Here is a 13,078-nt window from a genome sequence, read left to right on the forward strand (position 1 = left end):
TTCGTGTTTAACCAAACACGCGAGATCATTATATTTATTTTACCACAGAGTTACCAGCAATTCATTTAGTAATCTTCCAACAAATCATCTCATGTCATACGACCCAGCAAGTTACTTTCACTGAATAGACGATCTTGGTTTGAAGACGCCTTGACGTGTCAGTGTGCCGTGAGAGCAGAGAGAAGTTTCCCGATTGTGAAATGTCAGTGCAGTACTTTGAAAACACGCTAAGAATATTCCTTTATTAGTCTTTGCGCTGGAGAAGCCATGCAGCGTTTTGGCAGGTCGAAATGCAGTGGAAAAGAAATTTCTGCGGCCTCGCCTTTAGCTTCATTTTCATTGTGTCGTGTTTCACGAATAAGGTGAGTACCTCACAATCCGCGTGTTTATTTTATTTTTTTTGAGGGAAAAAACTTTTTAACATGAGATCCGATGTAATAACCGGTCTGTCTTTTTTTGTTAACTGGTTGTCAACAGGTTTTACTTACTCGTGCAGTTTATATCTACTGTAGCTGCTGTTTCTACAGATATGTCAAAAATTTGGCTGTATTATTTGATTTTCTAAGAATAATAAGTGCGGCTATTTTCTCAAATCTGGCCTTGCATTGAAATGCACGTTTAAATACTTCAAATATGCATTGAAATGCACATTAAAATACTTCAAATATCAGGAACAAACATATTCAGAACCACTATTGCAGTTTTACTCATTTGACACTTGAGTTGACTCTCAGCTTTTGTGATATTATCTGGTAAATAACTTATTAGTATAGCAGCAGTGACATATCACGAGACCAGGAAATGAAATTTGATCATTTGGAATGGAAAGCATACAGGTGGCAGTATCGGCCGAGGTATCTGTTACTCGCGAGAAACTCGATAGCCACCATAAACAATCCAAAATGACATCAGGTAAGTCTTCATAGCCGGTTGATGTTGCAAAATGCTGCAGTAGTTCGACAAGTCATGTGTCTCAGAAAGGAAGGTTTTTGTTTACAGCCATGTGCCATTAGAGTAATTAAAAGTTGACGTCGATCCAGACGTCATCAAAGTACATTTATTATGTTTTCTCTTTGTCTTTCAGTTTGTCCTGTCTGTAATGAAATTCAGCTATCCAACCTTATTTCAAGGGTGAGTAGTAGATTTAACAGTGACATTTTATTATTGTTAGCATGGCTGACATTTTTTTTTTACAGTACCAAGTATTAATTGCTCCCATGTCTCTTGTCTAAGATGGCAGACATTTATCGGGGCGCTCCTGCTCCTGCTTTCTGGCAAGCTGGGATTGGTGGAAATAAGCCGCATCTCCAGGTACACGACCCGAAATCACTCATTTAAATTCTAATTGATTCACTTCAGAATGATGTTTGATGCGTTTCAGATCAGCTGCCTTTGCCTGGTTTCCAGGCTCCCTCCTGTTTGTGGGAAATATTTACGCGGGCTCCAGAGCTCTGTCACGTCTCGTGAGTCACATGTTGGCTTTTCTTCTGGGTCACTAATGTATAGGACTTAATGATCCATTTGATCATTTCTCTATCCTTGCAGGAGATTCCTTTTTTCTTCACTCTCCAGAATTCTTCTCATGTCGTGAGTTATGTCATCTCGAAGGCTGTTCATAGAGAGGTAAGAGTTCACTCGACTCGGACAATGCGTTAGTGTCTTATCATAGATGTTTTTATTTCTCTTTAATCACAGAAAATTGAGTGGCTGAAATTTATCAGGTGTGTGATTATTATTTTTTGGGGTGATTTATTCTATATTTTTTTTTACATGAAAATAAGAACCCTATCTCTTCTATTGTTAGCGTATGTCTCATGCTAATTTCAGCCATCAACCTCCCCTCCTATGACCCCCAGGTAACTTTTTTTTTGCTATCATATATGATTATTTGTTACTTACGGTAATTGTTAAGATTGTCCTACTTTGTAGTTTGACTTCACCGGTTACATGTGGGCCATCGCTCATCTAGTCTGTGTTGGTAAGTCTTAAAGTTTAGGTACTTGATATACTTTTTAAGCATTACTTTGGGGAAATGTGATGTATTTTTTTTGTATTTCCAGGGGCTTACAGGGTGTTTCAAGTTCACTACAAATCCAGCAATTTGAGGTAAAGGTGAGCATATTTGCAAAAGAATCCATTCTAATGATGTCATTTCTTCTTGCAATGTTTCTGCTGTAGCGACATTGAGCAGCAATGCGTGAACTACTTGTTCAGGTAAGATTTCCGAATCGTGTCATTATTATAAAAACAACATTAGAGATTAAACTGTGCTTTCTGTAACAGCGTTCTGCTTCTGGCAATGGCCGCTCACCCAACAGGTGATTCAAATGTTATTTTGAATTCAATTTAAAAATGCCACATTTTGCTTATTGACCTTTGTTCCAACACAGGTGACCTCACAAGTGCCTTGGAGTTCCCTTCTCTTCAGTCCTCCTCCTTCCGCGGGGGCTGCTGTGCAAGGTGAGACCGCCGTAAAGCCACTTTGGATGTAACAGATAAGAGACGCTGGTTGTTGTTTTTGCAGTGCCTTGCTGGGCTTTTTGCTGCTTTTGGCCACAGTCAAACTCAAAAGTGGATTATCCCTTCAGCACTTTGCCGTGTGGATTCTCATGGCTAAGGTAAAAATGTGTTAATCACGTGTTCACACAATGCATTTTTGCACAATAAAAAAAATTGATATATATATAACAAGTCTTTGATTTGTACCAGGTTACTGCCATGATCCTGTCGACTTTTATTTTCTATATGGACATGAACACACCATCTATGATTTGGTAAGTGCAAAGCTTTGGGTACAAAATCTCACACACTACTAAAGAAGAATTTGACTAATGATATGAATACAAATGAAACCTGGATCTGTTTTTTTTTATGTTGAAGCAGTCATTTATTGTTCTGGTTGCAGTATGGCAGTCAGCCACGTGAGCGAGGCCTTGTTGGTTTATTTTGAGAGAGAAGCACAGTGATGTCAGCACTTCTGGATGGACCAAAAACCTGCACTTGTGAACAAATGTTCTTCTCATATGCCTTATTTTAATATTTGTATTTTATTGTTGCTGTGATGAGCTATGGACAGAATAAAATATCTGTTTACGTATTGTCTCATTGGTACCTTGTTTTAGAAGTGTTGATTGATGATGATGACAACGATGATGACAAGAATGACGATGACGATGATGATGATAATGACGACAATGATGATGATGACATACATACATACATACATATATACATACAGTGAGGTGTGGTGAGGTTCATGACTGGGGAGGTACTGACGTGAAACATTTGTTAAAACTTGTCTGGTGTTTTATTCCTTGTTTTTGTTTTTTTGGGCATTAAAACATACAAATCTGACATTTGGTTAACTGCTTTTATGACAATATGTATATGTTTAATGTTGTGTAATATGTGTTGGTGTCATATACACATACTTGACACGCACAAAAAATGCTTAAAGTTATTAGGTACACCTGAAAATGGTGGTGTACCTAATGGAGTGTCTGACTGATGTCACAGATCAACCAGCCAATCAGAAAGTGGGGGTGAGGGCGGGTGTGGCACTTTTCACTTTCAGTTGACTGATTCACAATTTGGTTTTGTCTGATATCAGAGATTAAATAAAGAAAACCAACTGGCTAATTGATTTGTTTTAATTGAGAGGAAAAAAAAACATCAGCAAAAGCATTTCACTAACTGACCAGGAGATGGCGACAGCGCGGCATCTGAAGACCATGGATCGTTCTGCTATGCCGGTTTAAAAAAAAAAAAAAACGTAATTAGCTAGGGGTCAAAGGTCAAAGTTTACGGTTCAAAGTTCACCCAGGGGTCAAAGGTCGGTTCAAAGTTCACGGGGTCATGTGCACATTTTCGATTTTTAACTAGAGTTGAAAGTGCCGGGTTGAAAGGTCACCCAGGGGTCACCACGGGGTCACCGCGGGGTCACCGCGGGGTCACCGCGGTCACCACGGGGTCACCGCGGGGTCACCGCGGGTTCAAAGTTCAGGGTTCACTTTTTTTTTTTTTTTTTTTTTTTTTTTTTTTTTTTTAGGTTAACCTTTATTTAACCCAGTGCTTCTCAATTATTTTCTGTTACGCCCCCCCCCCTAGCAAGAAGAAAACTATTCGCGCCCCCCCTCCCCACCGTGACACCACTTTCACGTGCTGCAGGAGCTAAAACTTTTCACGCAGGTGCACTTAACGAGGGAGTCTTGGACATCATGTTGGAATGCGGCCCGAGGACTGGAGTTTGATACCTGTGACCTTTGACCATGATATTTCTCTAATAAAGTGGCCTGTTATTAGGTACACCTTATTTACACTGATTTCATGGAGTTCATAGCTCAGAAGTGTAAGTTCTTTAAATGTCTTTTTGAACATCACCATACTTGAGCATTGTTTGAGATTTTGACTCATGTTTATAAATATATTAAAGGATGGAGAGTGTTAATGACACAATGACACAATGTAAAAGTTTAAAATAACATTCTTTATTTAGATCTTTGGTGCAATTTGGACACATTATATTGTGTCGAGCTCTTCAGCAGGCTTTGGGGAGAACAGAGCAGTGAAAGGCTGTTTTCTCCTTAAACGAGTCTGCGGGATCTTCTCCTCCTTTATATAACCTGTACAAGCAGAGCATTAGACTTTTGTCACATATTAAAATGTTCCATCAAGATAGTCCGATCACCTCTTTCTATGCACGTCTGCGTGGACGGGAATCCGACTTCCCAGAAGTTCTCTGGGGTGCTCGGTGGAACGAAGCGATGGCGGTGCCGAGAGCATTCCGACAATTTCTTCACTTTTTCCTCCTCGGGCAGATGAGCGTAATACTAGCAGAGTCATGCAGTAAGTTGATTATTAGAAAGACAAACATGACAACTGGTGTTACATAAGACAAGACTTACAACTTCACATTCTTTGCAGGTGGTGCCTTTCAGTTTTCTTCTCTCGTCCTTCTTGCGGACCACCGCCACGTGGGCATAAGTTGGCTGCCTAAACCATAAATAAACTCAATCTATGACTTTGTAAATCAGTCCATACGTTTAATTAAAAAATACTAAGTGTTCAAAGCAAACTTAGGAAATGTTTTGGTAGTTTCGCGTGAAAAAAAAAGAAAATGCTTACTGCACTTTGTGCCCCCGTGGAAAGTTTTCTGGAGGCTCTAAATGGTGGAGACGGAATTCAGTTTCATCTCTCATTGTATTGACCACCATGTAACAATTATATATGTACCCTCTTCCTCCTCGTCCTCCTCTTCCTCACAAGGTTGACAGGCAAGATGCGAGCTGTTGAAAGATATGTACTCCTCGCGGGCGGTGGCGTCAAACATTCTTTCCAGACTGTCATTAGCCTTGTCACCAATTCCTTGGTAAGAAAACACGAGTCGTTTGTCAGCGTCAGACATGGACGCCAAATGCGGAAGACGCCCAGAATGGGATCACCTGACACATTGTCATCTTTCTGGCCTCCGCCTTGAAGTAGGCTGTGACTAATCCAAGTGCAGTCGCTGTCATATAATTCTTCATGTTGCTCTCCTTTGAGCTTGGAAACACGTGAGACAACTTTTAAGACAGAATTCAAATGTGCTAAATAGTTTGCAATGCAGACAGCTGAGAAGAATGGTTGTACCTCATCTGCTGCTGGCTCGCTGTCATACATGGAGAGGGCGAGGGCAGGGTCAATGCTCCACATGTTCTCTTCTCTGTGCTTCGTCTCTGCTGAAAGTAAATGATTCAATTGGACTGAAAGGATTTTGACATTGTGAAAATGAGCCGCTTGCTTACCATCCTCTGGATGACCATGTTTGTGTGGAGCATTTTGGACCTGAAGGTGATTTTCTCTGCGGTGCGCTTGTTCTTTAGGTTTTAAGTTTGGCTTCTTGAAAGGTGAACTTCCACAGTCAGCAGTTTGGTTGTGAGTTTGAACCTGTTGAGCCATTTTAAAATCCGACGTCGTCAAACTTCTGATGAAAAGTTAAGGTTGCCATATGTTGAGAATGCAAACCTTGGGTGGCTCCTTGAAGCTTTGACAAGAGGCTTGTTTCTTCGTAAGACCTTTCGGTTCATAATCTTCCTGTATTTTTTCTTTTCCACGAGAGTCAAGCTCAGTCCGCTTTTCCCCACGAGGGAAACGAGACGGTGACTTTACTACGGTGGAGTCTGGACTGTGGACTGGAGTGGAAGGTGAAGGAGTACGACGAGGCCTTCACAAAGACACACAATGTTTGAATTGTAAAGTCCAATAAAGTACAAGTTCTTTTTTTTTTTTTTGTCCTTACTGTCGATGGAGATCAGACAACGGGGTCAATTTTGCATTGTATCGTTTTCCTTCAGTTATGGTTTTCTGAAAAGAGAAAATACCAATCAGAGAAAGATTACATACGAAGCAGGCTGGGTCATTACCTACCATGTGATACGTGTTGACAAGTTCAAGGCCACATGTTTCTGCTACCACTCCGTCATTCTTTTCTTCTTCTGATATTAGAAAGACACTATGATCAACCCAGACATTCCAGTTCGACCGCTGACAGGAAATGATGCGTAAGGTCCTTGAAGGAAAAAATAACTAATACAATTATAAACAGAGGATTTTGTCTATGTAAAGCCTTCTAGTTGTGTTTGTAGAGATTTAATATACTTGGGTTTTTTATGTATAAGTGGGAAAACGATGCTAAATCACAGCCATATTTAAAAGGATTTTTATCACCCGCTCGGACCTCAGAGGACGTCAGAACGCTTCCGGTCACCTTCGCTGCAGACGGTTGTAGTTATGACGTAATCTTTTTTTAAACTGAATTTTTGTCCAACTTTGCAAGAATGAAAACGCTAAGTAAATTGATTATATTGCAGCCATGTATTACAAACCTTGCTATAAAAATAAGGTATACGTTTTTTTTCTGGGGAAAAAAGGACAAAAAACACTGAATTTAATAAATCCCAAATTGGCAATGCCTCCTTTGAGTAGGTGGTTTCTTATTTTGCGGTTTCTTATTTTGCATTGTTACTTTTTATAGTATGGTAATGATAACAAATCATAAGGCGTTATTGCTCCCAATCACGTGACACTATACGGAAGTGACGCGCGGCACTCAAAAGAGTTCAGCATCTGGGAGCAAAACATCATTATATTTGCCATCGGGGATTCAAGGAAGCGTATTTGCAAACGGCAATAACATCGACCAGTAAGTTATTGCAGTTGATTAGAGCATTTTGCTTCACGTTGTGTTGTGTGCCATGTTGGGACAAGCAGTGGTGCAGCGCACAGCTGTCCGGCTGGCTGCCTCCTCAGCTGCGGCCTGGCAGTAAGGTGCCTCATTCTGGCTGCTGTGCCACTCACTCCAGAGGTTGTTCTATTATTTTTTTATTATTTTTTTGCATGGTCATACCGGCGATTTGCGTACCTGCAAAAGAACAGTATCAGTTTTGAGTGAATAGCACATAACTGAGGTTGAACCGCTGGTTCGGCGCACGCGTTAAAGCTAGCTAATGATAACAAAGCGTCGAAGGGTTTCACCTTCGCACACCTTGCCAAAATTCCTCCACAGCATCTTCACTTCATTGGGGAGCACAGCCAACAGCGCTTCTAATAATACAAATAACGTACATCAAAGTGTAACTTTTAATCCTTTTAGAAATTAAATTTGCCAGCAGTCCGCCTGTAATCAACTTCTTATCATTTTAATCGCGATCTCCTTGGTTTGTTTATTGCTACAAATTACGATCTAAAATGGTTGTTCGGTTTAAGAAGGGGTTGGTGGTATTTGACATAACGTTGCATTTAATGTTGCTGTGCTCTCAGACACGGAAAGTGCATATTTCTGATTAACACTACTGTGTAACGAGTGTGTAGTCATTTTGAGCCCCGGACGGCCCTCATCGCCTCTGCCGTTGTGTAATGCGCAATGGCCTCCGCTAGAGGGCGTATCTGACCTATCAACAGTTGAACATCAGTTTTCTCTCATTGCCCATGAGGAAAAAAACAACAACACTCAACTGGTTGCTTAGATTTGCACTCCTTCAAACTGCTAGTCACTATTATGATGCTGTCTTTTTTTAACTTTTAGAATTTGGTGGCCACAATGAATCCAGTGTACAGCCCTGCACCAACAGGGGTCCCCTTCACCAATTCCAAGGGTATAGGCTATCCAGGTAGGTTTGTGCATCAACTATTATAACTACAGGGACATTATGCAATTATTTAACGTGACTTTATTTGTTGTCGGTCATCCTAGCTGGCTTCCCTGTCGGCTATGCAGCAGCAGCCCCAGCATACACTCAGAATGTCTACCAAGGAGCAAATCCAGCCTTCTCGAGCGGTATGTATCTATCGATCGATCAATCTAATCTAATCCTTTTTTATTCTGTGATCCAGGTTATGCCCCTGGTGCTACATTTAAAGTGTCCTGTTCCCCCAACACTGGGACAGTCCCACCATACTCATCCTCCCCCAACCCCTATCCAGCTGCTGTATACCCAGTCAGGAGCACCTACCCCCAACATAATCCTTATGCACAGGTATGTGGTACTTTGTGACCTCGCCTAGTTCATAAAACACACAAATTCCTATGTAGTAAAATGCTGTGCTTGGTGTTGCAGGCACTGATACCTTCACAACAACAAGGGACTTACTTCACACAGCCACTGTACGCAGCACCTCCCCACGTGATCCATCACACAACGGTGGTCCAACCCAACGGGATGCCTGCCGCCATGTACGCCCCATCCATCCCTCCCCCTCGCAACAACATGGGCATGGTGGCCGGCACCACTATGGCCATGTCAGCTGGTGAGTATCTTAATCGGTCGAAACGAAGCTCGCATCTTATTAGCTTCATTTGAACATGACAGGAACTTTGCTGTCGACTCCGTCACCGGCGCCCGCCGCTCTCGCCCCGCACCCCGTCACCATGCCCACATATCGGCCCGCCGGCACGCACAGCTACAGCTATGTGCCCCCTCAGTGGTGAAGTCAAAGCAGAGTGAGTATGACGCAGTGTTGACGCGCCCACCAAGTACTGACCGCCATTTTTTTTCCACTGTGTCGCTCCACTCCAGTGTTTTTTGCTAGCGGCGGTGGACCAACTCTGCCAGTTTCCCGATTGTGAAATGTCAGTGCGGTACTTTGAAAACACGCTAAGAATATTCCTTTATTAGTCTTTGCGCTGGAGAAGCCATGCAGCGTTTCGGCAGGTCGAAATGCAGTGGAAAAGAAATTTCTGCGGCCTCGCCTTTAGCTTCATTTTCATTGTGTCGTTTTTCACAAATAAGGTGAGTACTTCACAATCCGCGTGTTTATTTTTTTTTTTTTTGAGGGAAAAAACTTTTTAACATGAGATCCGATGTAATAACCGGTCTGTCTTTTTTTGTTAACTGGTTGTCAACAGGTTTTACTTACTCGTGCAGTTAATATCTACTGTAGCTGCTGTTTCTACAGATATGTCAAAAATTTGGCTGTATTATTTGATTTTCTAAGAATAATAAGTGCGGCTATTTTCTCAAATCTGGCCTTGCATTGAAATGCACGTTTAAATACTTCAAATATGCATTGAAATCCACATTTAAATACTTCAAATATCAGGAACAAACATATTCAGAACCACTATTGCAGTTTTACTCATTTGACACTTGAGTTGACTCTCAGCTTTTGTGATATTATCAGGTAAATAACTTATTAGTATAGCAGCAGTGACATATCACGAGACCAGGAAATGAAATTTGATCATTTGGAATGGAAAGCATACAGGTGGCAGTATCGGCCGAGGTATCTGTTACTCGCGAGAAACTCGATAGCCACCATAAACAATCCAAAATGACATCAGGTAAGTCTTCATAGCCGGTTGATGTTGCAAAATGCTGCAGTAGTTTGACAAGTCATGTGTCTCAGAAAGGAAGGTTTTTGTTTACAGCCATGTGCCATTAGAGTAATTAAAAGTTGACGTCGATCCAGACGTCATTAAAGTACATTTATTATGTCTTTCAGTTTGTCCTGTCTGTAATGAAATTCAGCTATCCAACCTTATTTCAAGGGTGAGTAGTAGATTTAACAGTGACATTTTATTATTGTGTTAGCATGGCTGATTTTTTTTTTTTTACAGTACCAAGTATTAATTGCTCCCATATCTCTTGTCTAAGATGGCAGACATTTATCGGGGCGCTCCTGCTCCTGCTTTCTGGCAAGCTGGGATTGGTGGAAATAAGCCGCATCTCCAGGTACACGACCCGAAATCACTCATTTAAATTCTAATTGATTCACTTCAGAATGATGTTTGATGCGTTTCAGATCAGCTGCCTTTGCCTGGTTTCCAGGCTCCCTCCTGTTTGTTGGAAATATTTACGCGGGCTCCAGAGCTCTGTCACGTCTCGTGAGTCACATGTTGGCTTTTCTTCTGGGTCACCAATGTATAGGACTTAATGATCCATTTGATCATTTCTCTATCCTTGCAGGAGATTCCTTTTTTCTTCACTCTCCAGAATTCTTCTCATGTCGTGAGTTATGTCATCTCGAAGGCTGTTCATAGAGAGGTAAGAGTTCACTCGACTCGGACAATGCGTTAGTGTCTTATCATAGATGTTTTTATTTCTCTTTAATCACAGAAAATTGAGTGGCTGAAATTTATCAGGTGTGTGATTATTATTTTTTGGGGTGATTTATTCTATATTTTTTTTTACATGAAAATAAGAACCCTATCTCTTCTATTGTTAGCGTATGTCTCATGCTAATTTCAGCCATCAACCTCCCCTCCTATGACCCCCAGGTAACTTCTTTTTTTGGTATCATATATGATTATTTGTTACTCACGCTAATTGTTAAGATTGTCCTACTTTGTAGTTTGACTTCACCGGTTACATGTGGGCCATCGCTCATCTAGTCTGTGTTGGTAAGTCTTAAAGTTTAGGTACTTGATATACTTTTTAAGCCTTACTTTGGGGAAATGTGATGTCTTTTTTTTGTATTTCCAGGGGCTTACAGGGTGTTTCAAGTTCACTACAAATCCAGCAATTTGAGGTAAAGGTGAGCATATTTGCAAAAGAATCCATTCTAATGATGTCATTTCTTCTTGCAATGTTTCTGCTGTAGCGACATTGAGCAGCAATGCGTGAACTACTTGTTCAGGTAAGATTTCCGAATCGTGTCATTATTATAAAAACAACATTAGAGATTAAACTGTGCTTTCTGTAACAGCGTTCTGCTTCTGGCAATGGCCGCTCACCCAACAGGTGATTCAAATGTTATTTTGAATTCAATTTAAAAATGCCACATTTTGCTTATTGACCTTTGTTCCAACACAGGTGACCTCACAAGTGCCTTGGAGTTCCCTTCTCTTCAGTCCTCCTCCTTCCGCGGGGGCTGCTGTGCAAGGTGAGACCGCCGTAAAGCCACTTTGGATGTAACAGATAAGAGACGCTGGTTGTCGTTTTCGCAGTGCCTTGCTGGGCTTTTTGCTGCTTTTGGCCACAGTCAAACTCAAACGTGGATTATCCCTTCAGCACTTTGCCGTGTGGATTCTCATGGCTAAGGTAAAAATGTGTTAATCACGTGTTCACACAATGCATTTTTGCACAATAAAAAAAATTGATATATATATATAACAAGTCTTTGATTTGTACCAGGTTACTGCCATGATCCTGTCGACTTTTATTTTCTATATGGACATGAACACACCATCTATGATTTGGTAAGTGCAAAGCTTTGGGTACAAAATCTCACACACTACTAAAGAAGAATTTGACTAATGATATGAATACAAATGAAACCTGGATCTGTTTATTTTTTATTTTGAAGCAGTCATTTATTGTTCTGGTTGCAGTATGGCAGTTAGCCACGTGAGCGAGGCCTTGTTGGTTTATTTTGAGAGAGAAGCACAGTGATGTCAGCACTTCTGGATGGACCAAAAACCTGCACTTGTGAACAAATGTTCTTCTCATATGCCTTATTTTAATATTTGTATTTTATTGTTGCTGTGATGAGCTATGGACAGAATAAAATATCTGTTTACGTATTGTCTCATTGGTACCTTGTTTTAGAAGTGTTGATTGATGATGATGACAACGATGATGGCAAGAATGACGATGATGATGATAATGACGACAATGATGATGATGACATACATACATACATACATATATACATACAGTGAGGTGTTTTATTCCTTGTTTTTGTTTTTTTGGGCATTAAAACATACAAATCTGACATTTGGTTAACTGCTTTTATGACAATATGTATATGTTTAATGTTGTGTAATATGTGTTGGTGTCATATACACATACTTGACACGTACAAAAAATGCTTAAAGTTATTAGGTACACCTGAAAATGGTGGTGTACCTAATGGAGTGTCTGACTGATGTCACAGATCAACCAGCCAATCAGAAAGTGGGGGTGAGGGCGGGTGTGGCACTTTTCACTTTCAGTTGACTGATTCACAATTTGGTTTTGTCTGATATCAGAGATTAAATAAAGAAAACCAACTGGCTGATTGATTTGTTTTAATTGAGAGGAAAAAAAAACAGCAAAAGCATTTCACTAGCTGACCAGGAGATGGCGACAGCGTGGCATCTGAAGACCATGGATTGTTTGTTCTGCTATAGCCTAAGTGACTGATTCACAATTTGGTTTTGTCTGATAATAGATATTAAATAAAGAAAACCAACTGGCTAATTGATTTGTTTTAATTGAGAGAAAAAAAACCATCAGCAAAAGCATTTCACTAACTGACCAGGAGATGGCGACAGCGCGGCATCTGAAGACCATGGATCGGTCTGCTATGCCGGTTTAAAAAAAAAAAAAAAAAACGTAATTAGCTAGGGGTCAAAGGTCAAAGTTTACGGTTCAAAGTTCACCCAGGGGTCAAAGGTCGGTTCAAAGTTCACGGGGTCATGTGCACATTTTCGAGTTTTAACTAGAGTTGAAAGTGCCGGGTTGAAAGGTCACCCAGGGGTCACCACGGGGTCACCACGGGGTCACCGCGGGGTCACCGCGGTCACCACGGGGTCACCGCGGGGTCACCGCGGGTTCAAAGTTCAGGGTTCACTTTTTTTTTTTTTTTTTTTTTTTTTTAGGTTAACCTTTATTTAACCCAG

General features: G+C 40.8%; 4 protein-coding genes across 5 annotated transcripts; 3 read left to right on the top strand and 1 right to left on the bottom strand.

Annotated features, from left to right (window-relative positions):
- Nucleotides 1-135: 135 nt before the first annotated feature.
- On the top strand, nucleotides 136-3,097 carry LOC133143618 (transmembrane protein 241). The gene is made up of 15 exons (XM_061265666.1): nucleotides 136-362; nucleotides 1,085-1,131; nucleotides 1,234-1,311; nucleotides 1,382-1,463; nucleotides 1,546-1,623; nucleotides 1,696-1,721; nucleotides 1,805-1,856; nucleotides 1,930-1,978; nucleotides 2,061-2,106; nucleotides 2,179-2,214; nucleotides 2,284-2,318; nucleotides 2,391-2,460; nucleotides 2,525-2,618; nucleotides 2,710-2,774; nucleotides 2,906-3,097. Exons 1-15 carry the CDS (start codon nucleotides 291-293, stop codon nucleotides 2,964-2,966), a joined length of 891 nt encoding a protein of 296 aa, XP_061121650.1. The 5' UTR covers nucleotides 136-290; the 3' UTR covers nucleotides 2,967-3,097.
- Nucleotides 3,098-4,465: 1,368 nt separating this feature from the next.
- LOC133143779 (DNA endonuclease RBBP8-like) lies at nucleotides 4,466-6,562 on the bottom strand. The gene is made up of 11 exons (XM_061265935.1): nucleotides 6,406-6,562; nucleotides 6,278-6,342; nucleotides 6,004-6,202; nucleotides 5,784-5,925; nucleotides 5,629-5,717; nucleotides 5,442-5,541; nucleotides 5,233-5,364; nucleotides 5,125-5,161; nucleotides 4,905-4,992; nucleotides 4,688-4,829; nucleotides 4,466-4,622 (listed from the first exon to the last, which is right to left on the bottom strand). The coding sequence occupies exons 1-11, from the start codon at nucleotides 6,406-6,408 to the stop codon at nucleotides 4,519-4,521; spliced, it is 1,101 nt and encodes a 366-aa protein (XP_061121919.1). The 5' UTR covers nucleotides 6,409-6,562; the 3' UTR covers nucleotides 4,466-4,518.
- Nucleotides 6,563-7,035: 473 nt separating this feature from the next.
- LOC133143780 (myelin-associated neurite-outgrowth inhibitor-like) lies at nucleotides 7,036-10,876 on the top strand. Of its 2 annotated transcripts, none has more exons than XM_061265936.1 (12): nucleotides 7,036-7,180; nucleotides 8,063-8,147; nucleotides 8,231-8,314; nucleotides 8,371-8,513; nucleotides 8,595-8,784; nucleotides 8,847-8,977; nucleotides 9,979-10,025; nucleotides 10,131-10,208; nucleotides 10,257-10,360; nucleotides 10,443-10,520; nucleotides 10,679-10,753; nucleotides 10,828-10,876. In XM_061265936.1, the coding sequence occupies exons 2-6, from the start codon at nucleotides 8,078-8,080 to the stop codon at nucleotides 8,963-8,965; spliced, it is 606 nt and encodes a 201-aa protein (XP_061121920.1). In that variant the 5' UTR covers nucleotides 7,036-7,180; nucleotides 8,063-8,077; the 3' UTR covers nucleotides 8,966-8,977; nucleotides 9,979-10,025; nucleotides 10,131-10,208; nucleotides 10,257-10,360; nucleotides 10,443-10,520; nucleotides 10,679-10,753; nucleotides 10,828-10,876. The 2 variants fall into 2 exon arrangements, with proteins under 2 accessions (XP_061121920.1, XP_061121921.1); XM_061265937.1 differs by lacking the exon at nucleotides 7,036-7,180 and adding an exon at nucleotides 7,195-7,342.
- A 121-nt stretch (nucleotides 10,877-10,997) lies between these two features.
- Nucleotides 10,998-11,998, top strand: LOC133143781 (transmembrane protein 241-like). The gene is made up of 6 exons (XM_061265938.1): nucleotides 10,998-11,112; nucleotides 11,182-11,216; nucleotides 11,289-11,358; nucleotides 11,423-11,516; nucleotides 11,610-11,674; nucleotides 11,807-11,998. The coding sequence occupies exons 2-6, from the start codon at nucleotides 11,198-11,200 to the stop codon at nucleotides 11,865-11,867; spliced, it is 309 nt and encodes a 102-aa protein (XP_061121922.1). The 5' UTR covers nucleotides 10,998-11,112; nucleotides 11,182-11,197; the 3' UTR covers nucleotides 11,868-11,998.
- The last annotated feature ends 1,080 nt before the right edge of the window (nucleotides 11,999-13,078 follow it).

The sequence above is a fragment of the Syngnathus typhle genome, linkage group LG19 (assembly GCF_033458585.1).
Source record: "Syngnathus typhle isolate RoL2023-S1 ecotype Sweden linkage group LG19, RoL_Styp_1.0, whole genome shotgun sequence".
In the NCBI taxonomy this organism is placed as follows: Eukaryota; Metazoa; Chordata; class Actinopteri; order Syngnathiformes; family Syngnathidae; genus Syngnathus; species Syngnathus typhle.